This window comes from Hibiscus syriacus, unplaced genomic scaffold (genome assembly GCF_006381635.1).
Source record: "Hibiscus syriacus cultivar Baekdansim isolate YM2019G1 unplaced genomic scaffold, ASM638163v2 tig00110888_pilon, whole genome shotgun sequence".
Lineage (NCBI taxonomy): Eukaryota > Viridiplantae > Streptophyta > Magnoliopsida > Malvales > Malvaceae > Hibiscus > Hibiscus syriacus.
In genome coordinates this window covers 470197-497505 of record NW_024062898.1, presented here as the reverse complement: position 1 = coordinate 497505, position 27309 = coordinate 470197, and the positions used below count along the sequence as shown (strand labels likewise).

General features: G+C 34.1%; 1 protein-coding gene across 3 annotated transcripts; it reads right to left on the bottom strand.

Annotated features, from left to right (window-relative positions):
* On the bottom strand, window positions 1-27309 carry LOC120144292 (F-box/LRR-repeat protein 3-like). Of its 3 annotated transcripts, none has more exons than XM_039158394.1 (3): window positions 27278-27309; window positions 9881-9893; window positions 1-1672 (listed from the first exon to the last, which is right to left on the bottom strand). In XM_039158394.1, the coding sequence occupies exon 3, from the start codon at window positions 1628-1630 to the stop codon at window positions 197-199; it is 1434 nt and encodes a 477-aa protein (XP_039014325.1). In that variant the 5' UTR covers window positions 1631-1672; window positions 9881-9893; window positions 27278-27309; the 3' UTR covers window positions 1-196. The 3 variants fall into 3 exon arrangements, with proteins under 3 accessions (XP_039014325.1, XP_039014326.1, XP_039014327.1); XM_039158395.1 differs by lacking the exon at window positions 9881-9893 and adding an exon at window positions 10602-10607 and having other exon boundaries at window positions 27277-27295; XM_039158396.1 differs by lacking the exon at window positions 9881-9893 and having other exon boundaries at window positions 1-1669; window positions 27272-27306.

Below are 27309 nucleotides of genomic sequence, written 5' to 3'. Positions count from 1 at the left end.
GAATTATAAAATCTGCAATCCATTGTTCTATTAGATTGCAGGTATCTTATTACAATAACAAACAGTTTTAAGCATGCTTATTGCAGCTCTTTCAATGCCAGAACATGATGAAATGAAATATTTACTGCAAACAAGCAATAGTTTTAGTGTATACATAAATATATATTTATGTTATGTACTTCAATCAATCAGTTGATCAAACAGAAGTTACCTCTATAAAGTTATGCAATGCCCATGCTCTTGCAATATCAGAAACCTTGCTCTCCTCGACCACCATTTGTCTCATATGTGAGCAGTTCAAAACAAAGAACTCGACAGCCTCGGCTTCTATCCCGGGACAATTCATTATATCAACACTTAGCAAACATTTGCTGTTCTTAAATATAGAAACCAAGGCCACACCAGTTATCTTCCTGCATCCTCTTAACTTCAAATCCGTCAGGTTACTGCATGAAATGAGCATCGAAACTAGCTCTTTATCGACCAATAGCTCATTATAGGACAAGTTCAATTTCCTCAACATCCTTAAATTTTGCCCCAAGGTGGCTAACAACCCTATCTCTCTTTCAACGACATCACAGTTTATTAATGCCAGTTCTTCAAGACTGTTCTGTAAGGCAGACCCAAGGGTGCTTAGACCTTCACCTGTAACAAGACAGCAACTTTGAAGCCTAAGTGTTGAGATATGTCTTAAATTCATTGCAACGGCCAAAAGATGATTGTTGTTGAGGTCTAATGGCAATCTAAGGTCGAGTTTCTGCAGATTCGACCGGCAAGTGTTTATGAATTCCAGCAAACCATCTTTGCTTCCTCCATCATAAACCAACAGAGAATTCAATGAAACACAATTCTCTGCCAACTTCAACAAAACCCCATCAACGATACTCCTACATTTCCTTAATTCAACTTGTTGAAGACCTTTAACAGACAAGATAAACGATGAGAATGATTCTCCATCACCAACACTTTCACATCTCTTTAGCTGTAATTTCTTGAGCCTTTTGCAGTTTCTCCATAGCCAACCAACACCCTTATCATCTGCTTGAATCCCAGAGAAACAAAGAGTTTCTAAACCGAATTCTGCATCCACTTCCTCATTTAAAAACGACCTGAATCGCTTAACTTTATCGTCAACTCTTTCATTGGGGAATATATACAAACACAACTCCTTCAAGCAAGGAAATGAAGCGACCCAGCATAAAAGAAGAGGCTTAGACAAAGAAACAGTAATACAAGTAAGTTGAGAGCAAGATTTGGATAGTGAAGATAAAGAAGAAACAGAAATTGGACAGGGCAAGAACCTAAGATGATGAAGATTAGAACAACAAGAAGAAACTATGAAAAGCAGGTGATCAGAGAAGGCAGTGCTTGAATTGGGTTCCTTGGTGATTGAATCAGACAGAACAAGAAGTGAGAGAGAAGAAACTGAAGGGTAATAAGAAAGAAGAGAAGACAGAGAAACAACAACTGAATTGTGGGGGGAAAACTTGAGAGAAAGTGAAGCTTTTGAGCTTCTATAAAGGGTAAGCCAACGCTTGGATACCAAGGAAACTGATAAAGAAGATGATGGCGTCGATGGCAGTCTTTTGAATATTTCTTGTAATAGTTCATCACATAACATATTATCCATAATCTCTTCTGCAAATTCTTCAAAATTCAAAGCTTTCCCTGATTTTTGGTTCCTTCTTGAAACACCCACACCGAAACTTCAATCGAGTTTCGTGGTTTGATTTTATTTCTGGTGTTTTGATAACTGGTTTTCTGGCTATGATCTAAAAGGTTAAATTTTGATGATTAGGTGAGGCGAAAATTGGCTTCGATTTTAAATTGATTTGGGAATTTGGATAGCCGCAGATTCCAGCGCGTGATTTGAACTTTCGTTTTTTCCAACTTCATTGTTCAAGTAGAAAAAAAAAATTCTCCATTGTTTCTCCATAGAAACAGAACTCTGTTCCTCCATATATTATCTTTGGTTTATCATTTAATTTCGGTTAAACTATCTAAAGGTCACTCAACTTTTAGGTTGCTAATATTTTATTCAATAAACAAAATTTTTCCAATTTATTCACTCTACTTTTAGGACATCAACGTTTTGGTCATCCAAGCCTTAAACCTCTAACATCAATTAACGGTTGAGTGACCGATTTATCATAAATTGATAATATTAATGAACAAAGCATTATTTTTAAAACTTCAATGGGAAAAGATAAATTTATTCAAACTTTAATGACCATTTATAATTTACACATTTTAATATTATTTAAATAATAAATTATTTTTTTAATTAAGCGAAATCAACTTTTAAACCAAGTCACTCAAACTAAAAAATTGAACACCAACCCACCAACACCTAAAATCATAATAAAAAATTGTATTTGAATCACATTTTACCTACGTAAACCTAACATCAAAATTTAAAAGTTTACCTGCAAGAAGAATTTTGATCACCTTGTGTCCTAATGGAACTACTATTTTTTTTCTCTCTTTAAGTGTAGGGCACCACTTTTTTTTTTTGTTGGTTTCATTTCTAAGGTTTCGCATTGAATAATTTGAACCGATTGGGTCGCATACATGATTTTAGTGAGTTAGTCTCTTAATGGAAATTTTCAACATATACAAATATTCAAACCTGAAACTTTACTTAAGAGATATCAAGATGCTTATCAATTGAACCAATATTCGTTTGTAGGGCACCACTTTTTTTAATTGTAAACTTTGATTTTATTTAATAGAAAAAGAAACAAACCTCGCTTATATAATACTACAATTATTTTATTTTTCTATTGTTTTCGGAGGGGTCAATTTCACTTGCTTTAGAAAGCGCGTTGGAAGTTGGTTTCGACCTCCACGTCACAGCCACTTATTTTCTTTTTAGGTAAACTATATCAGATACCATTAAACTTTAAGCTATGACTCATTTATACCACTAAACTTTTAATTTTGCTAATTTTAGCACTAACATTTATTTTTAAGTGCAATTATACCATTCCGTCGTTAATGACTTAACGGGACGATGACATGGTAGTTGGACATTGTGACGTGGCTCCCTCACCAAAATGATATCATTTTGACGTAACTGTTTTGATGCTAAAAAAACCTGAAACGAGGTCATTTTTGTTATATTCGTTTAATGAAAAATTACTTTCCATGGGATTTGAACCAAAGATCTTCATGAACAAATGCTAAGCACTCAAATCACCAAGTTAACTTAAGAACTAGTTATATTATTAACAAAACAAATATATATGTTAAATATTATACTTTCATCTTCCTCATTAATCCAAATCTATTTTCATCCACTTAAAAACTCGTGTTCTGCATGAAGTCTTATAGCAAACCTGCTTGAACTTTTCATTTACTACAACAAGCTTTTCTTGTTTGTTTTTATTTTTTTGTTTTGGTGTTCTAGACATGAATATAACATTGCCGGAGATATTACAATGTTCTACCATGAAGGTGCTCGAGAGACCAAGCGCTTGCTTGAAATGGAAAAGCGGAACAATTTCAGCACCAAAGTTATTTTAGTGAGTTACTTAAGGTATTTTCGACTCAAACCGACCACATACAAGGCTTTCAGTAGGGTGGGTGGTTTAATGAGCAGCGGTGACAACGTCGTCGCTGGTGGTGACTCAGTGTTATACGACATGGTGATGACTCGACAACTGAAGCCCGAACATGGTTTGGAGACCGTCTAGCCGGAGTTGGGGAAGGTTGACATGGCTTCTATGGGGGTTGCCCATGTGAGTTAGGTAATGGACTGGGTTTTAATATGAATAACTCCATTTCTAGAACCTCTAGCTGCCCACCAACTGTGGAGGCGCGACAGTTGTAGGTTCTAAAACGGTAAAGGGCAACTCATTGAAGATGGTCCCAACTGTTGGAATAAAAAGCTTCAAAAAAAGGAAAGTTGAAAAGCTACAAAACACAAAAGGTGAGTCAAGGTGATAAAAGTAGTTTAGATGAAAATGGATTTAGATTGACGAGGAAGATGAAAGTATACAACTACTATTTAACATATATATTAGTGAATATAACACGTTCTTAAGTTAACTTGGTGGTTGGTTTTTTTAGCGTTAGTTCATGAAAATCTTTGGTTCGAATCTTATAGAAAGTAATTTGTCATTGTATGACTAACAAAACTACGTTGTTTTGAGATTTTGAGCATCAAAACAATTGCGTCAAAACGTCTTCATTTTGGTAAGAGAGCCACGTCAGCAACACACTGGCATTCAACTGCCATGTCAACTGTAACACCCCCAACCCGTATCCAACCTGTATCCGACCGGATCTGAGTCCGATGTGTCACATTGGCTTTTCAAAACTTTGTTCTTTACAAATTTTGTAAAATCTTAAATTATCATTTAAGAAAATGGGTACTTCATATAATAATTACAATCAAATTGTTTCTTCAAAACCGATCAGAGCGTATTCAATTTAAATCTTGTGACTACATGCCACTAAACTCTATAAACAAAATACATATGTTCAATATGTTTCTAATCTGATCATCGTAAGGAAGATACTAACCTGTCTTGCTCCACGCTACATACATTCTCTCTTCTCAAACCTACGTGTGAAGCATTCACACGCTAAGTCGATGACTTAGTGAGACATATAAAACATATAATGAAACTATTCACATATTCATGCAAAAAAAAAAACAATTAGTATTTTTATCGCATACAAAAGCATATATCCTTTCATATAACCAATACACACATATACATATATGATTTCACAAAGAGTACACGTAACATCATATCAAATTATACATATTATGTACAATCATTTCCATTATTACCAATCTGTACGTTAGTCCTTATTATTTGCTACTCTTATCCGCCAACATCATATCATAGCCCATATATCACTTTATATTACAAAAACACATATACTCTCATTATTATTATCCTCATTCCCATTATCATATGATTCCAAAATTATCATTATACATGTCACATAACACAAATATCAATTCACAAATGAACACACATATTCTCATAACAATTATTGATTGTCTTTAAAGCCCATGCACTCTTTTGATAACTTAAGGTATGTGAGTACATAGAGGCTGTGCACTATGCTGTCACCACAGATCGTATAATTCCCACTAGGGGCACGTAGAATTTGTCCCGTGGGACCACTATGTTCCTTAGGACCACGTAGAACACATATGTCCCGTAGGACCACTATGTCCCGTAGGACCACGTAGAACACATATGTCTCGTAGGACCACGTAGAACTCTCGACTCTTGGCATGCCAACTATACCTATAGCTCTCATAACATATTACATGGGCGTTACCTTTTATATATTTTCACATATTCACGTAGACACATAGTTTACTTTCACGTAGCATAGTTCCATGTAATTCACATTCACTTATCACATAGCTTCTCACTTTTACTTGTATTCTTTTTCACATAACACATGTTTGCATATACATGCTCTCATATAATCCCTTCATTCAGTTATAACATTTAACCTAGCTTATTACACTATCATGTATTCACATCACTCATTTAGCATACATAACATACCATGTAACATTCTAGTAGAAACACATATAAGTCATATCACTTTCACATATATATTTCATCTCATGGGAACACATAACCTATTGTCATACTTACATACATTTACATAGGTCACATATAAAGATAAATTCAATCAATTAAACATATGCATTTACTCATATACAATACATTTAGCACCATATCACTACATGTTTATGCTTTAGTTATCCCTACATGTTTATGTTTCAGTACCCCTAATCACATAATTTTGGAATTAGACTCATAGCAAGTCTTAATTCCCTATACATAACGTACACTTAATATCATATACTCACCTGGTCTCAATGAACACTCATGAGCTCTTGTTCTTCCTTGCGTATCTTACTTTGCCGACCTATCCGAACTTTGCTTTCGATCGATGTCTACACAATTATGTATTGATACCATCAATATCCAATTAATATCCTATAATATATCATTTCTTAGACTTAAATAAAGATTTATTCCATTTCTATTGAAGTGCATCGGTACATTCTACAATGTATCGATACATCCCTTTACATGTGCATCGATGCACTACCCCTGCATCGGTACACAATTTACATTCGATGTTTGTATTTTAATGGGGTGCATCGATGCACTAATTGCATTCGATGTTCATTTATTTGAGAGTGCATCGATACACATTGAAGATGCATCGATGCACACTACCCAAAAATTACATCTTGAGCACGAAATTCACTATATTTTCAGCTCAAATCTTCATCTTTCGCTCCCTTTAATATTCCTAACTTTCATACACATACTTGAACTCATTTCTACTCAATAATCACTTCTTTAACCTCCATATCCTCTCCTCCTTATGAAATTCAAGAATCATACCCAAATTTTAATATGTTACAAATCCAATTCTAATACTTCATACATGTTAATTAGATTGATGACAAGTAAAATTCACTCTTAAGCCTCATTAAAGAACCCTATTTCAAGATTTCACTTATTCATCTCTTTTCTTTAATTCCCTCTATTATCTTCATCTTATTGTTTCAAAACAATTTAAGCTCTACTTAAGCTTAATTATCACTTAATAATAAAAAAATCAACCTTAAATTTAACCAGAAACTCAAAAATCAGAAAACTCACTTTTAGCTCTTGGTTTTCACGCGTGAAGGAAGAAGAAAGATGAAGAGAACTCTAGAAACCACTTTGTTTCCTCTTCTCTTTTACGTGTTTAATATATAACCATCTTTAATTATTTTCCCTGCAAAAAACCCTTTTGCCCTTCAATTCATCTAATAATTACTAACATATTTCAAGTAATATTTCCAAATAATCATTGAACTATTTCATTCTTCTACTTTAGTCACCAAATTCTAAAAATTTACGATTTAGTCACTAACCTATAGTTTAGGATGTTACAAATCTCCCCTCCTTTTAAGAAAATATGTCCTCGAATTTTCACTTTATAACCAGATGAATCAATCCTTATATAAAATCCTCTTTTATTACTCAATACACAACTCTGATTACCAATCTTTATCACCTTTCATAACTTTTTATAATCAACTTCACTTATACAAAACCTCATTCTTTACCATTTCTTGTACTTGTATTTTCCTTCAAATCTTACAACTATATCATCTTTACTATATTACATTTCCATAATCAAAATACATAATCTTATCTTAATCCACACCATACTTAGTTAGCTTACCCTGACCTCATCTTCTAAACCTTTAACTTCAATACACTTACTATCATATAACTCTGTTAGTCAGCACATGCTCTTTCAATCTAAAGCATAAACCTTCATCGAATCATTCATATACATCTTTCCAGTCGTAATTATCTCCACCATAGTTTACTTAATTCATCAAATCCACATTCAATTTCATACACTATGTGATTTCCATTGTTCAAACTTAACATTATAATTTCCTTTGTCTTCTAAACTGATTACTGATGTATCTATTCTTAAACTCTTCTTATCAATTCTTATCTTTACTCAAACATATAAATCCTCACTTCCTTCAGTATATCACATTGCTATAATCCAAATATACAACTGTATTCAGATTCACTTCATATTTGGTTATCATAATCTGACAACATCTTAAAATCTTATAACTCCTATACATTTCCATCACATAACTTTGTTAGCCGTCACTAACTTTTTCCATCTAGAATGCAAATCATATCTACATTCTTGTTTATACACATTACAATCCCTTTTTTTCAAATTCATGGCTCTGATTTCATTTATCTTATACACTTATCACCAAGATGATTATTATCAAACTCTTCAAAACTAATAACCCTATCATTGTATCTTCTATCATTTTCATGATAACATCTGTTCACTATACTTTAACTCAACCGCATATGAATTACATTACTTCAATCAACTTCTCCACTTCTAAATAGTGAAGACTCTTTAATGTTCTTATGGTGACACTTGTTCACCATATTCTATCTTATCCACGTAATAATAAAACTACTTCATATCACTGTTCTGATTCCAAACAGTGAAGACCTTCTATCACTGCTCTTATATGATTTCAACTTTGTAAAATCAATCTTTGATTTTATGAGGCACTTCCTGAGGTATCCGCTCTTCATCCTGCCTGGCCAGGGCAAGTGAATTGCTATCACCATTAGGTTTATCGCCTCCTTCTTCACACTGGAAGCTCTCATATTAAAACATTTAACATTGCAATTTAACTCTATCAACAAGACAACAAACTCCTTACACTATCAGATCATAATTTTTTCATTTTGTGTTGGCATGTATACTATTCAAAACACTTTTGACTTTGATTTAAGCCTAAAATCGGCTAAACCGTAGCTCTGATACCATTATCTGACCCGGATTCGAGTCGAGGTGTCACATTAGCTTTTCAAAACTCTGTTCTTTACAAATTCTGTAAAATGTTAAATTATCATTCAAGAAAATGGGTACTTCATATAATAATTACAATCAAATTGTTTCTTCGAAACCAATCAGAGCGTATTCAATTTAAATCTTGTGACTACATGCCACTAAACTCTATAAACAAAATACATATGTTCAATATGTTTCTGATCTGATCATCGTAAGGAAGATACTAACCTGTCTTGCTCCACACTACATCCATTCTCGCTTCTCAAACCTACGTATGAAGCATTCACACGCTAAGTCGATGACTTAGTGAGACATATAAAACATATAATGAAACTATTCACATATTCATGCAAAAAAAACAATTAGTATTTTTATCGGATACAAAAGTATATATCATTTCATATAACCAATACACACATATACATAAATGATATCACAAAGAGTACACGTAACATCATATCAAATTATGCATATTATGTACAATCATTTCCATTATTACCAATCTGTACGTTAGTCCTTATTATTTGCTACTCTTATCCGCCAACATCATATCATAGCCCATATATCACTTTATATTACAAAAACACATATACTCTCATTATTATTATCCTCATTCCAATTATTATATGATTCCAAAATTATCATTATACATGTAACATAACACAGATATCAATTCACAAATGAACACACATATTCTCATAACAATTATTGATTCTCTTTAAAGCCCATGCACTCTTTTGAGAACTTAAGGTATGTGAGTACATAGAGGTTGTGCACTATGTTGTCACCACAGCTCGTATAATTCCCACTAGGGGCGCGTAGAATTTGTCCTGTAGGACCACGTAGAACATATATGTCCCATAAGACCACGTAGAACCCTCAACTCTTGGCATGCCAACTATACCTATAGCTCTCATAACACATTACATGGGTGTTACCTTTTATATCTTTTCACATATTCATGTAGACACATAGTTTACTTTCACGTAGCATAGTTCTATATAATTCACATTCACTTATCACATAGCTTCTCACTTTTACTTGTATTCTTTTTCACATAACACATGTTTGCATATACATGCTCTCATATAATCCCTTCATTCAATTATAACATTTAACTTAGCTTATTACACTATCATGTATTCACATCACTCATTTAGCATACATAGCATATCATGTAACATTCTAGTAGAAACACATATAAGTCATATCACTTTCACATATATATTTCATCTCATGGGATCACATAACCTATTGTCATACATACATACATTTACATAGGCCACATATAAGGATAAATTCAATCAATTAAACATATGCATTTACTCATATACAATACATTTAACACCATATCACTACATGTTTATGCTTCAGTACCCCTAATCACATAATTTTGAAATTAGACTCATAACAAGTCTTAATTCCCTATACATAACGTACACTTAATATCATGTACTCACCTGGTCTCAATGAACACTCATGAGCTCTTGTTCTTCCTTGCGTATCTTACTTTGCTGACCTATTCGAACTTTGCTTTCAATCGATGTCTACACAATCATGTATTGATACCATCAGTATCCAATTAATATACTATAATCTATCATTTCTTAGACTTAAATAAAGATTTATTCCATTTCCATTGAAGTGCATCGGTACATTCTACAGTGTATCGATGCACCCCTTTACATGTGTATCGATGCACTACCCCTGCATCGGTACACAATTTACATTCGATGTTTGTATTTTAATGGGGTGAATCGATGCACTCCTTATGCATCGATGCACTAATTGCATTTGATGTTCATTTATTTGAGAGTGCATCGATACACATTGAAGATGCATCGATGCACACTATCTAGAAATTATATCTTGAGCATGAAATTCACTCTCTTTTCAGCTCAAATCTTCATCTTTCACCTCCTTTAATATTCCTAACTTTCATACATATACTTGCACTCATTGCTACTCAATAATCACTTATTTAACGTCCATATCCTCTCATCCTTATGAAATTCAAGAATCATACCCAATTTTTTACATGTTACAAATCCAATTATAACACTTCATACATGTTAATTAGATTGATGACAAGTCAAATCAACTCTTAAACCTCAATAAAGAACCCTCTTTCAAAATTTCACTTATTCCTCTCTTTTCTTTAATTCCCTCTATTATCTTTATCTTATTGTTTCAAAATAATTTAAGCTCTTCTTAAGCTTAATTATCACTTAATAATCAAAACTCAACCTTAAATTTAACCAGAAACTCAAAAATCAGAAAACTCATATTTAGCTCTTGGTTTTCACGTGTGAAGGAAGAAGAAAGATGAAGAGAACTCTAGAAACCACTTTATTTCCTTTTCTCTTCCACGTGTTTAATATATAACCATATTTAATTATTTTCCCTGCAAATGACCATTTTGCCCTTTAATTCATCTAATAATTACTAACATCTTTCAAGTAATATTTCCAAATAATCATTGAAATATTCCATTCTTTTACTTTAGTCACCAAATTCTGAAACTTTATGATTTAGTCACTAACCCATAGTTTAGGATGTTACATCAACGTCCCTATAATACCCTAAACACGATTGGGCATAAAGTGCAATGTTAAGCTACCGAGACAACCCCTAATTTTCTAATTCGGTTCATTTTCTTTTAAAATATACTTAATGGTATCATAGATCATATAAAATAGTTATTAAAACATTTTATAAACCGGAGCTCCATGACAAATTAAAAACCAAAATAATACATTTTAATGTTTGATAAAATAAATACACGAGTAAGGTTCTCTTAATACACATGCCCACTAAAGCTACAGTACAATACTCTTAAGAAGATGCTGGAAGTCCTACTGCGACGGTTTTCCATGAACTGCCCAAGCTACTGCCCTTCCAAGGAAAAATATCCAAAGGTTGAGCTTACAAAACCCAGTGATATGATCTTATTTTGATGTTTCGATTCATATACGTAGTTTCCCGATCATGATTCTAGTAAGAAACCCCGTAATAATAGCTTAAACTCTGAAATTGTATAATTATAAGCATAAGAAGGAAATGATATGAAATAATAATTGAAATGATGGAATAAAAATAATGAGGAAATTGTTTGAAGGTGATGAAAGAGTGATGGTTGTTGTGGTTTAATGATAATGAAAGTAGATGGTGAAGTATGAATGACGTTGTCATGGTAAATGTTGTAAGGTTAAAATGGATTATGACCCGTTAGCTATTTGGAGCTAAAACCAACAATATAAAAAGATAGAATAGAAATGGTAGGGTATGGAACGTGACCCACTAGTTAAAGGAAATAGAAACCAACACTATTTGCAAAAGGAATGGATGAAGACTACAAGATTGCCTTGAAGCCGATAGAGTTCTATCAAAAGAACTAGAATGAAAGTAAACTCTCAAAGTATTTTTATAAATGCACTTGAATTCACTTGAATGCTTTGTCCTTTTTTTTCTCTTGATGTGGCTGACCATATTGATTGAAATTGGATGAATTTGAGTTGAATTATGAATATATCTAGCCTCATTTTCATCCAAAAGGAGAGGTGTTTCTTTGACTACCTTACTTTGCTTGATTAGGAGATAAAATGACTTAAATGAATGATTTAAATGGTTATAATGCTCTTGCCATCCACTTTAGAGGGTCTCTTCTCATTCTATGGTTATAAATTCAGCCTTGAATAGGTGAATTATGAAGACTTGAATGCATTGCCTATACGAATAGCCCTTGAAAAATGAAGAGAAATCAACCTTGAATTGTATTGAATGGGTTAGTTAAGATGATCTTCAATGGCTTGTCTCTTGGTGGAAGATGAAAGGACTCTCACTTGGCTTGAATATATCCACACGTCTCATGCACCTAGATACACAAATAGACTTTATTCAAAATTTAAATGAAATATGCATGAAAATAATTAAAGGGTTAGTTAGATTAATGAACTAGTTATATGAATGACGTAGCTTATTAAATGATCTAAATGCATAAATGAACTACTTCCCTAAATAAACTAGAAACTTAAATGCAATGCATGCTTTCATGATCAACACACTTATTACATGCAATGAATTTTATGCATATAATGAGCTAGGTAATGATGAATGAACATATCGTAAGCTAAATAAAGATTTGTATGAATGCATTATGCTAAGCAAAGTATATGATGGACTTAGTATAAGGACTATAGCATATCACGACTAAGCTTAACATAGAATGAATGTATGGTATAACAAAGTATGATGAATATGGTATTCATAAATGATGAATGGTTAATATCCTAATAAATGAAATGAAATCATCGCATATATGTGTGTAATATGGATGACATGATATTCTAAGTATATAATATGATATGAATGCAAAGGTATGAACCAATATTATGCATAAATGATATAAAGTAAAGGAAAAAAGGGAAAAACTCCCTTAGAATCCTTCATGGCAAACGTCCAAGGTATGAGAAGTATATTCAAAATGATGGGGCTGGTTAGGATCACATGATTTCCTCCCTTTTTAATGTTATTTACCCCCAAATCGATGTTTTCTATGAACATGAACAATTTTGATTTCTTTTGGGCAGGGAAATCCTTCACTCTCATATTGCACCAAAACCAATCTCCAAGGTCAAGGTCTTCTCGATTTTGAACTTTGCTTCCATGTTGATCTCTTAAATTAAAGTTGTTTCTCTTGTAGCATTTTTAGATGTCGTTCTCACAATATTTGAAACCTTTCACAAACATAACATAATGTGGATCAACATGTCCTTTTTCTCTTGTACCCTTTTGAATAATGTCATTCGAGTAAGTGGATAGTCCTCGCTTCATGTCCTTAAGTTGAAAAATCATTTGTGGACTATGAAATAAATAAAACAACCTTGAACTGAGTTATTTCAATAAAGTTTTCCAATAATACGCTATGTACAAAACAACGTGAAAGATTTTGATCATTTTTTATGGTTTCTTATAATAAGACATCTTTTGTGTTTCCTCGCATCTTCCAGTAGAGTTCCTTCTCAAACTGGTTTCTCCTTTTGTTTCCTAAAATCACAATTAGATTAGTAGAAAAGAAAACCAGACCTAAGAAGATAAAGAAAACAAACCCAACAACATTCATTGATGGTGGTTATTGCTAGATGTTCTTCTTGGAAGACTCCATTGGTTCATCATGTATTTCAGTTAAAGGACTCATCCTTTGGACTCCTCTTTTGCTTGAAACATCATGATCATAGATGAAAATACTTGTCATTTCACTTTTCTCCATTGTATCAACACAATGCTTAAGAAAGATACCTCTATTTTCACTCTTTGAATCGTCACGTTGGCTGACAAAAAATGGCGTCCTTTGAACTCTTTCAAGTATGTAGATATCATCGACTACCTTATGCCTTTTTTCCTTCCAAATGATAACCCTTTAGTAGATGGTTAATGTTTTCTTCATACTTTTGTATTGGTTGAGTCTGATGCACCGATCAACTCCAAAATGACAAAGTGTAGAAATACTACTATGAACTGAAACTGCATAACATTTATTGAATTGATTTCTTAACGTTTACAAAGCTTTGCTTTATATACACTCTACTTATCTCACACAGTTTGCATGCACTCAGCATTAATTGTTGTAACCACTTAACCGTTATGATAATAACTCTACAACAGCTAAAACAGTTGCTCAATTGCTTATTAACAACTAGTCAACCTTGGTGCACAACACACCTACATCCAATATTCCCCCTATTTTTTCCTTTGTTTTTCAAATGAATAAACCCTAACTTGATCTCGAAAGTACTCAAAAGCACCTCGGGCTAGTGGTATGGTAAACCCATTAGCAACCTGATGAGAGGCTATCACGTATTGAACTTGCAGTTGTTTGGCATCCACCTTTTCACGTACAAAGTGTGCATCGAGATCGACATGCTTTGATTGCGCATGATAAACTAGGTTAGCACTCATTACTATAGCACCCGAGTTATCGCACTAGACCGTTGGTGTTGTACCCGAGACTTTACCTAAATCAGCAAGCACAACATTCACCCAGGTGACTTCTGCAGCCGCATCAGCAATGCTTTTATACTCTGCCTCCATGGTTGATCGAGAGACCGTTTTTTGTTTTCTTGACAGCCAGGACACCAAGCAATTACCAACGAACACACATTGTCCAAACATTGATCGTCTGTCATCCACATCACCTTCCCAATCCGCATCTGTAAATACAGTGATGGAAGAGTCAGACCCAGCAGGAGAAAACACTAAACCATAGTCCACTATGCATGCCAAGTATTGTAGGATCCTTTTAACCACCATAAAATGCAATTCACGATGAGCTTGCATATATTGTGCAACCTTGCTCACGCTTAGAGCAACATCAGGGCAAGTATGGCATACGTATAGTAGGGAGCCAACTATACTTCGAAATTCAAAAGCATCAACCAATGAATTGCCTTCATCCTTAGACAGTTTGTTGGCTACAATCATAGGTGAGGTGATGGGGTTGGCTCGAGTCAACTGTGCTTTCGCCAATAGCTCGAGCACAAACTTCCTTTGACTTAAAATAATATAATCACACACCGCTGAACCTCAATACCCAGGAAGTAAGAAATGTCACCAAGGTCCTTGAGTGAGAATTATTTGTTTAGTTCCCATATGACACATCGAATGTAACTAAACGATTCACCTGTTAGTAAAATATCATCAACATAAACGAGGATGAACGTATGAGAGCCTGCTTGATTGTTAACAAACAAAGAATTGTCAGCTTTGGATTCTCGAAATCCTAGTGTAATTAAGCTGGCACGAAGCTTGTTGTTCCAGTTGCATGGTGCTTGTCGTAAACCATAAAGTGTCTTCTATAACTTGCACACGAAAGGCTTGCCATGAGAATCACACACCTCAAAACCGGGTGGTTACTTCATAAACACATCTTCAGCCAGTCCACCGTTGAGGAACGCATTGTTGACATCAATATGCCGAAGCGGCCATTTCCTTGATACTACCAAGGACAAGATGATATTGATTATGGAGAAGTGAACAACAGGGCTGAAGGTTTCCTGAAAGTATTTCCCTGGTACCTGGGAGTACCCCTTAGCAACCAGGCGCGCCTTGTGTCTCTGCACAGAACCATCATCATTCCTCTTAATTTTAAAAAGCTAATTGCATCCCACAACAGACCTCCCTTCTGGGAGTTAAACCAGAGTCCAGGTTCCATTTAGTTATAGAGCATTGAGTTCATCATGAATAGCCGCAGTCCATTTTTCTGATTGAAAAGTTTCATGCATAGTTGTTGGAATTACTTCATCATAGCTGCTGATGAAGGTTTTAGGCTTGAAGACACCAGTCTTACTGCATGTGCACATCGAATGAGCATTAATTGTTGTATTCGATCGCAACAGTGCGGTTGGCTCAGCTGCCGAGTGTTCAGGCACCTGAGATTCATGGCTCGCTACTTCATTAGAGACAGAACCTGTGGGAGTAGGCACATATGCTTAGGATGGTGAAGTACATTGATCCTCGGTAGTCAGCATATTCGAGACAACGTGCATAGGGGAGTTCTGAGAATGAGTAGAGGTTGATGTACCCATGGGGAGAGCATGCACACACGTAGGGTCTCTAGGTATATGCATACGTAAGTGTTGTAGTTGCACCACTATATCCAATAGAGGTGACTGCTTTCGAGCTGGACCGCGCGTGCATTGTAAGTCTGTATAAGGAAACACTGATTACATGGCGAGATATGTAGACTCGTCCATCTACTGCAAGGCATTGGTAGCCCTTGTGCTGCGGGCTATACCCTAGGAAGACACACTCCTAGGACCGAAACATGAGTTTTTGCGTTTGAAAAGCACACAAGTGGGGATAACACCTGCATCCAAATACTTTCATGAAATTGTAGTCAGGTTGCCTATGGAATAGTTTTTCAAAAGGTGCAACACCTTGTAACACACGCGTAGGAAGATGATTAATAAGATAAACAGCTGTGACAACAACATATGACCAGAATTTCAAGGGCAAAAAGGCCTGAGCTAGAAGAAAAAGGGTCAGCTCGATCAGGTGTCTATGTTTTCGCTCCACAACGCCGTTCTGCTCAGAGGTATGTGGACAAGTCACATGATGATAATTCCTCCTTTATCCAACAGACTATTTAGTGGTCTATACTCACCACCCCAGTCACTTTGAATAGCTTTAATAGGCAGATTAAACTATGTGGCAACCATGTTTTAAATATCTGAAATGCAGTTATGAGCTGGGACTTGTCCTTGAGTAGATACAACCAAGAGTGTCGAGTGCAAGCATCCAAAAATGCAACATAGTACCTGAACCCATTCGAGGGTGTAGGTGCAGGACCCCATAGGTCAGAAAAAACAAGTTGAAACGGTTCAGAATACTCAGTCTTTGAGTGTTCAAAAGGTAGTTTGTGACTTTTCCCAATACAACAAGCCGATAAAATTTTATTGGCATTATTTGAAATGTTTACATATAATTGGTTACAAACAGATTTCAAAGTCTAAAAAGATGGATGCTCCAGGCGTCTGTGCCATAGATCATACGCTTCTGAGGTTGCAACAACATTAGCACTGGCCTGACCTTCAAATTGGCTCCTATCACTAGCCAACTCAAACGAGTAAAGACTGTCATTCTGCTTCCCTCGAAGAAGTACATTACCAGTAACTTCATCCCGAACACATCAATCATTGGCATGAAATTCAAGGAAGACACGGTTGTCTCTAGCAAGCTTGGACACCGAAAGCAGGTTTTTAGTTATCTTAGGCACATGTAGGATGTTAGTTAGCAGTAGTGCTTGAGATTGAGAGGATATTAAAGTATTACCAACAGATTCTACAGGAATGGATGCACCATTGCCAACAAAAATATTACATGATCCCCTATAATCAGAGGGTTGTGCAATCTTGGTAGCATCTGGTGTTACATGGTGCGTGGCATCAGAATCCACTACCCAGTGGTCGCGTGAAGAAGAGATAGCATTGGCTTGAGGAGGTTCAGTAGTTTTTCCTTCACTATAGTAATCATATTGTGTGTTTTCCACAAAGTTGATGTCACCAGAACTAGTTTTACGCTGATGTGTGTCACTGCCATCACCAAGAAAGTCTCGATCGAACTGGTACCAACATTGCTGAACCAAGTGACCAACCTTACCACATATTTGACACTGTACACGAGGAAGACCTCGATCGCGACCTCCTGAGCGACCACCAGCATATGATTTCCGATTTAAATCTTGATTGGATCTAGAGTCAGAGGCAGCACGACTCACATCCTGTGCTACATTGGCACTTATTGAAAGGTTATCTGCTGAAAACTCAAAGCCAGTAAGCTGAGTTTCAACATCAATCAGTATGATGTTCACAATGTCTAGCGTGGGCTTCTCGCGCATGGTGGTTATGACCGTCATGAATGATGATATTCACAGGGCAATCCTTTGAGAATACTTATAATCTGCTCGACTGGGGCAACAGGGCTCCCACACGATTCAAGCAGATCACATACTTCTTTAACACAGGTAAGGTAAGCTCTCATGTTGTCATCTCCTTTCTTGAGGGATTGCAATTTGTACAGCAAGTTCATCACTACTGTGGTAGAGCGATTAGTAAAAAACTGAGTCACCTTATTCCATACAGCAGCTGCTGTCTCGGTACCAACGAATTGTGGTAGCAGCTGTGGACTGATGGTGGAGAGTAGCCAAGGCGCAAGAGCATTGTCTTGGTCCATGAAGTCCTCAAAGGCTTCGTTTGCAACGACCTCGCCATTCTGATCAACAACCGTTTCTGGTGGTACTGGCATCGAACCAGTCAGTAATCTTTCCAAGCGATGACTTCGAATTGTAAGTAACACTTGTAGTTTCCACAATAAGAAGTTCATTTCATCCAACACAACGTTCACTTTCTTGTTAGTGAACACTACAGAGCGCATCAACGAGCCCCCCCCTAGAGGTAAAGGAGATATTTGGGCTGTCAAGGGCCATCACCGCAGCCGGAGTTTAAAAGCCAGGATCTTCAGCAAAAGATACCATGTAGAAATACTACTATGAACTGAAACTGCAGAACGTTTATTGAATTGATTTCTTAACGTTTATTGAATTGATTTCTTACAAATCTTTGCTTTATATACACTCTACTTAGCTCACACAGTTTACATACACCCAGCATTAACTGCTGTAACCACTTAACCGTTGTGATAACAACTCTACAACAACTGAAATAGTTCCTCAACTGCTTATTAACAACCAGCCAACCTTGGTGCACAACGCACCTACATCCAACACAAAGGAATTTGCCATCATAGTTTGATAAAATAACACCATGTACACCAGTCAATTTGTTGCAAAATAAATCGAAGTTAGAAAATAAGAAACTTATATCAAAGTGTATGGGAATAGCAAAACATGGAGGATGTTTGACAATCCTAATTGGTGGTTGCTGCCTGAACTTCATTGGATCCATCTTTGAATCATAGAAAAATATGGGTGTCGGTTGTCTATCCTCATGATTGATAATGATTTTGGAACGTCCATTGAATCTCCTGATTCAAAGTTAAATACCCTTCGCATTAATCTTTCCTCTTCAATGTGGGATTTTTAGTCCGTGTTGTGTCTTCCATTATCTGCTTAGAACGGATAGTTAATCTACCAAAAGGTAAATTAAGAAAATGGGGTTTAATACATTGATCCGACTATAACAATATTTTTATTACTCGAGAACTCATGGACTATTGTTATCAGCCTATTTAATGCTTTCTTTAAAGTTTTATAACTATATTTTTAAGATAAATTAAATTAATTATAACCAATTTATTATTTTTAATTTAGTCTTTTAAATTAACTTTTTCATGAAAATATTATAAATTTTTTTATTTTAATTTTTCATTGTTAAAATATTTAACGATGATACTTAAGTGATTTTTTTTATATTTTATATTATTTTATCTCTATTCTAATAAACATCGATGTGCAATTTTTAAATAATTTTATTTAAATTAATTAGATAATGCTATGTGTTAACAGTTAATTGAGAGAAATCAAAAATATGGACTTAACAAAATAAAGTCAGTTTTGTTTTAGAAAATATATGTTATTTTTATTTTTATTTTTTTAGAAAATAGAAAAAGTTAAAGAAAATGTGTTTCGTTGTAAAATTAAAAATGATTTCTAGAAAATAAAAACAAAAATAAGTGAAAATATAAAAACATAAAAAATGATTTCAATATTTTCAATAAAATTATTTTAGAAATTTGAAAAATAGAAAAACATGAAATCTAGATTTTTTAACTTAATTTATATGAATTTAAATATTTTTAACAATATTTTTTTTATTTAATGGTATTTGAAACTGTTAAACGTTTGCAAAAAATATCAATATGGCCCCTCAACCTTTTTTACACTCAATTTGTTCTTTAAACTAAATTTTTTTAATAATTTATTTTTTTTGTACTTTTATATTTAGTGTATTAAATATCTTAATAAGTGTTTAGGTTTTATATTTTAAATTTAAATATTTTCTTAATTTTTTTAAAAATTAATTATATCTTTAAACTTTCTAAAAGAATCAATTAGGCCCTTGAACTTAGCCAAAAATTAATTAAGTTCATCTATCACATCATTGTCTATCATGTACTATCATAACAATATCGTGAGTTATCCCATAAGTATTGTAGATTGTCATACAAGCTTTGTGAATTGTCATGTACGCGTTATGACGGTCGATGTTCGATTTTGCTAGTCAAATAGTTATATTCTTTTTTCTCAGTTTTAAGGGTTATATTGAGTGCAATAAAAGTTCAAGGGCTACAATAATTTTTTCCCAAAAAGTTTGAGAGCCTTAAATACCACTGAACATATTTTTTATTTTGGAACGTCCATTGAAGCCTTTTCAACATCCTGTATTGATGAAAAAATCAAGAATAGGAAGAAAAGAAAGGTTAATGAAAGATGAAATTTCTTTCTCGTTTTCTCCTCCACATTTTTTCTTCTCACTCTAATCCTCTTTTTGAATATCTTTTTTCCTCACAAAGATGTTGATTTTTCTTTTCCTCCTCTTTACCTTTTTTTGAAACTCTCTATAATAATTTCTTCAATGTCATTTTCACTTATGTTCCCTCTTTTCTTTTCGCTTTCTGATTTTTTTTCTCACGCTCATTTTTCCACTCATTTTCTTCTTGATATATCTCAACTTCTCCATCATCTAAAAAAACATGGCATTGCAGTTTGGACATTGGCTTGCAACATGTCCTTGACCTAAACACTTGAAACATTGGATGTCAGGGAATGGTTTGGGATTGTTGGAGCATTTCCTTTACTGGTTTCGACAATGACTTTACGAATTGTCGGGGCATTCCCTTTGCTGGTTTTGATAATGGCTTTACAAATTATCGGGGCATTGCCTTTGGGTTTTTCCTTGAGTGTAAAATTGTTTCCACCTTTGTATGCACTAGGAATTGTTTAAACCTTAGTGGTGTAAAGTAAAAGAAGTTCAAACTTACAAGTCTAAAAAAAGATCTCATTTCATAGATCTATGTTGATTGTAACTTTGCTCTCATCTTGTCTCAAGTTAACTTGTTTAATTGCCTCTACATTGATTTTTTCTTTTGGTTTATGGTTGGAGACAACTTCAGACTTTGTAGTACCCCGATTAGGACATTGGCTAGGTGTGTGTCATGTTTCCAAGCAATGATATCTAAAATATGGATTTACGTTGCTTTTATTAGAGCAGTCTTCTTTTTTGGCATATACTCTCTTTATTGAGGAACTACATCATTTTTTCTTGGTCTTTGCCTCGAGTTAGAAATTGAACCTGAATAGTGTTTTGCAACATTTTTTCTCTTGAAATGGTTCTTAATTCTTCCCTCCACAATCTTGATAATTCAAAGAGCATTGTTTGCATTTGTAAATTAGGTGCAACACCATAATGTTTGCCGTCACCTTTTCCTGAAATAATAAAATTGTCTTGAAATAGTTTGGGATTGTCGGGGCATTGCCTTTGCTAATTTCGATAATGGCTTTATAAATTGTCGGGGCATTACCTTTAGGTTATTTCTTGATTGTTAAATCATTTCCACCTTTGCATGCACTAGGAATAGTTTCAACCTCAGTGGTGCAAAGTAAAAGAAGTTCGAACTTACAAGTCTCCAACAAGATCTCGTTTCATAGATCTACGTCGGTTGCAACTTTGCTCTCATCTTGTCTCGAGTTAACTTGTTCAATTGCCTCTATATTGATTTCTTCTTTTGGTTTACGGTTGGCGACAACTTTAGACTTTGTAGCACTCCGATTAGGACATTGTCTAGGTGTATGTCCTATTTTCAAGCAATGATATCTAAAATCTGGATTTACGTTGCTTTTATTAGAGCAATCTTCTTTTTTGGCATGTACTCTCTTTATTGAGGAACAATGTCATCTTTTCTTGGTCTTTGACTCGAGTTAGAAATTGAGCCCTAATAGTGCTTCGCAATATTCTTTTCTCTTGAAATGGTTCTCAATGCTTCCCTCCACAATCTTGACAATTCACGAAGCATTGCTTGCGTTTGTAAATTAGGTGCAACACCATAGTGTTTGCCATAACCTTTTCCTCAAATATGAAAATTATCTTTAGAGTGGCGAGACATAGTTAGTGAACAAAAGCAAAAAAAAAAACTCACTAAAGCAAAATCCTCACCAAAACACTCTAAGAAAAGTCATTCTCACTCGTGATTCACTCGGAATGGCTTTTACCCTTAGCGTTCACTCTTGCCTTTTTCTATTTTTGTTTTCCTTCAAAGTTCTTATGGAACTCCCTTGAGGCTTACAAGGATTCTTGTGGTCTTTTGGCTGAAACAAAGTGTGTTGGTAGGAGAAAAGTGAGTAGAGAAAGAAATGGCTTCAAAATAAAAGGAAGATGGTGAGAATGACAAATAATAAAATTATAAACTATAAGATAAGTAGAATGATGTAAAGGTAACCTTCTTGAATTTTTTTTAAAGATGGAAGAATTTGATCCCTCCCTCTTTAAACTTTTATTTTTTTTTTCTATTTTTTTATTTTTTGAACTAACACGGGAGAGATAAAATCACACTTTTACTAAATCGATTCGGTTTGATACTAAATGATATAATCTTGGTTTGATGTTCCAAGTCATATGTAGTTGTCCGATCGTGATTCTAGTAAGAAACCCCTATAGTGACAGTTAGCACTCTAAAATTGCATAAATATAAGCATAAGAAGGAAATGATATTAAATAATAAATGAAATGATGGAATGAAAAGAATGAGGAAGTTGTTTGAAGGTGATAGAAGAGTGATGGTTGTTGTGGTTTAATGATAATGAAAGTAGATGGTGAAATATGAATGTCATTTCCATGGCAAGTGGTGTTGTCGCAGCAAGTGGAGTTGTCGTGGTAAATGTTGTAAGGTTAAATCGGATTATGACCCGTTATCTATTTGGAGCTAATAGCCAAGAATATAAAAAGATGGAATCAAAACAGTAGGGTATGGAACGTGACCCACTAGTTAAAGGAACTAGGAATCAATGCTATTTGCAAGTGGAATGGATAAAAACTACAAGATTGACATGAAGCTGATAGAGTTCTATCAAAAGAACTAAAATGAAAGAAAACTCTCAAAGTATTTTTATTAATCAAATTGTATGATTACAAATTATCCTAGGGTGCCTATTTATAATGAGAATAGGTAGCATATGAAAAGGTTTACAAAAGCAATAAAATAATTATCTAAATGCACTTGAATGTTTTGTAACTGTAACACCCCCAATCCATACCCGACCCAAATACGAATCCTAGGTGTCACATTGACTTTTCAAAAAAAATCCTTACACTTATACAAATCATGAAAATTTAAACTTTCATTAAACTAAAGTTAACTAATTTTCATAAGTATGTTCAAAACATTACAAAATAGATCAGAGTATACATAATTCATAACTTTGTTTACATGCCAACACATTTAATAAAACAAAATACATACTTTGCGAATTACTTCAGATCTGATATGCTGGTATAAGTATGTTGTCTCTGCAACTCCTAATTCTGACCCTCCTGCTTTTTGGTACCTACGTGTGAAACACTCACACGCTAAGTCACAGACTTAGTGAGGCATAATATAAACATGTAATAATGAATTCATGAATCATGCAATCCTATAATTCCAACATGAAATTACAATTTGCATATATTTACTCAATCATAACATACATAATCATGGAATACACAAATATACATATCATCTTATGAGGTGTTTAATTCGGTTTATCTTTTGTATGCCCATGTACATTACTGAGAACCTGAGGTACGTGAGTACATTGAGGTTGTGCACATATGATGTCACCACAACTCATAAATTCCCAATAGGGGCACATAGAATTTGTCCCGAAGGACCACATATATACATAGATGTCCCGAAGTACCACATATATATCCCAAAGGACCACTCCTTAAGGATCACATATATATTCCAAAGGACCAAATATGTTCCCCGAAGAACCGCATATATGTTCCAAAGGATTACATATATATCTCTAATGACCACTTAAATCCCTCAACTATTGGTATGCCAATTATACCTACAACTCTCATATCATATAACATGGGTTTAAATATTGATATGTTCCATATTTTCATATCTCTTCTATCATTTCTCATATAACCACATCTCATATTTCACATGTACACATATGATCACTTATCTTATAACATATATCTTGGATTTGTTCGCTTATGTTTATATGTATCACATATCATATCATAATAAATCATGTATAAGTTATGCATGTACTCATTATAATCATAACATATGCATGTATATGATTATGGAATCATGAAATCAAATATAGGAAATAGACTTATCACAAGTCTTATTTCCATAAAACAACATCTATACTACTAGGGTATGCACTCACCTTAGCCTCACTTGATTCAAATCGATTTATGACTTTATCTCTCTCCTGACCGTTTCAAACTCTTCGATTGTTCCAGAACTTGATAATGCTCGATATCTACATAATCATACATTTAATATGCATATCAGAATCCTAGGTATTATAATTCGATTCTTAACAACTTAAGCTAAAAGAAAGGCTTAATTCAATTTTCCACTTTGAGTAGTATAGGTACCCAAGGTATGGTACTGATACTTCCCTAGCTGTGGTATCGATACCGATCTTGGGTATCGATACCCATTTTCGATTCTGGAATCCTTATTTCAATATGGTATCGATACTTGCCTTATGGTATCGGTACCCTTAGTATCGATACTACCCTTTAAGTATCGATACCCATTGTATAATTTGTCCAATTTTGACTTATGGTATCAATACTTATTCATATATTATCGATATAATCTCTCATCTCTTAACTCTTTTTCTCTTGGAAGTATCGGTTCTTGATGAACAGTACCTATACCCCATGCCCAGAATTCATATTTTAACTCGAAAATTCACCCATACTTACATATACCTTCTAATTTGAACTCCTTTCATACTGCTAAACTTAACTCAACTTACTTAACCTATCATATATTCATACAACACATCCTCATCCTCAATATTTCATCCTAAATCTTGAAACCAAGAATTCTACAAATTTTCCAACATACTCTAAATTCAATTCTAACACTTCATGCTTCTTAATTTATCTGATAACAAGTCAATTCTAGTCTCAAACTCTACTTACTAACCCTCTCCCAAGATTTCATTTAAAGACCTCTTATATTTAATCATTCCTAACTCCTTCATCTTATAGTTTTAAAACAACTTAAGTTTTCCTTAAGCTTAAGTATTACCCAAAGAACATAAACCTAACTTAAATTCAATGAATAACCAACTACCAAGAAACTCATCTTGGAAAATTTAGGGTTCACGACTGAAAGAATGAAGAAGGATGAAGATAACTCAGGAAAATCTTTCTTTTCCTCTTCTACATATCTTCACATGTATATATCCCTACCATTTCACATTTTTAATTCATTAATTGATCAAATGACCATTTTTCCCTTCCATGCATCCTTCTTTGCTATTTAGTCCTACACAAAATTTTTCATATAAGTACCTGAACTTTTTAATTTATCTACTTTCGTCACTAAATACTGAGATTTTATAGTTTGGTCACTAACCTGGTATATGGAATGTTACAGTAACACCCCAAATTTTGGGCTAGTAGTTTTGGGTCTACCCAAAAGGTAAGTGGACATTGCAGAAATTATAATTCAAGATGTTGGGATTAATTGGGATGATCTTGGGCCCAATTAGTCAAAAAGAGGGGATTTTTGCATAATAGAAAGATGAAGAGGGACCATTAGGGTAATTAACTCATTTTTAAAAGATTGAGGCTTTATTATCACTTCATATCCTATTTCTCTTCATTTTCTCATCTTTATCTCTTCTATCTTTTTCCTCTCCCAGACATAGCAAAGGTAAATTTTTTAGCCTTTTTATATCTCAAATTCATCCTAACTAAACCCCCAATGGCATGGCTTTAAGGACTTAAGTTGGGTTTTATTCTTGTAAGAAAAAGAGGAGTTTTACTATTCAGTCAAGGTAGGGGATGATTTCTTGTTAAAGAAGCTTAATTTTGGGATTCAATCAGCAAGGTAGTATATTTCTAATCCTTTGGAGATTAAGATTCCATAAATTTCAAGTATTTGCTAAGATTTGAGTAGATGAACATATTAGGGTTTAACTTGATTTCAAGATTTAATCACGTTTTAGGTGTTAAGAATGTGTTTTTAAGACACCTAAGGATCCTAAATAACTTACTAGAACTTCATAATCAGTTTAGGAACTAAACCAAATCACTTAGAATAATTTTGGGTGTTTTTCTGAGCCTAAAATATCAGTTTATGGGTTCAAGTATCGATACTTGGATGAATAATATTGATACCGTATGAATCAGGGTAAAAATTAGGGTTTTTGGGCAAAGAGTATCGATACTTCCAAGGGAGTATCGATATTTCCCCTTCAATCTCACGACTAGAAGTACTGGTCTCAAGGCTGGGCCCCAATTTCAGTAGTAAAATATATTTTTGGTATTGATACTCATAGGGGTATCTATACTTGACCCTAGGGTATCAATACTACAGCTATAATATCGATACTACCTACCTCAGCTGATTAGTTTTGACCTGATTAAGATTCGTAAAAGCTTGGGATAGTTCGTAAGGATAATGCTTAGCCTGTGAGGGACAAAAATGGCCAAAAGGGCCCAGAAACACTCGTAGGAGTGGGTTATAACCAGAGTAACCATAGTAGACATAATGCATCCAAGTATCATCAATGAATACATAACAAATAATCAAGGATGTGAGATCAAGTGTACAGGTGGTACCATCGAGAGGTATTACCAAAGAATCAGATTACGAAACAATAATGTTGTGTACCACAAGAACGATCAAGAGTGTTGAACGCATGTATATTCCTTTAATTTGAGGGTGAATCAAAAGGAAACACATTAATAGTGAGTAGAGTATCGCTACCCAAGAATGAGTCCGTGTCAGATATTGAGTCAATCAAAACCACAACCAGTAAACAGTAAATGCAACAATCACCATGAAGTCTCGAATCATGTAGAGATTTCCCTCATAGTTAGAGAATGACTAAAATACCCTTAAGTATCGAATAACCAGATCAATATTATAATATCCCAAAATTGGGGTTAGTGACTAAAATGGAATTTTTGGAAACCTTGTGCTCAATTTTGAAACAAGTTAAAAGTTCAAGGACTTAAATAGAAAATTTTAGTGTTATATTAAATGGTAATTGTGGAAATTTTGAAGGGTGTAATAGTAATTTCATAAGAAAGATTTTTATTTCTCCTTTTTATAGGAGATGTCACGTGGAAATAGAGGAAAGAAAATAGAAAAGTCTGGAGACATTGATTCAACTTTCTTCTTCTTCTTCTTCTCTTCTCGTAAGCT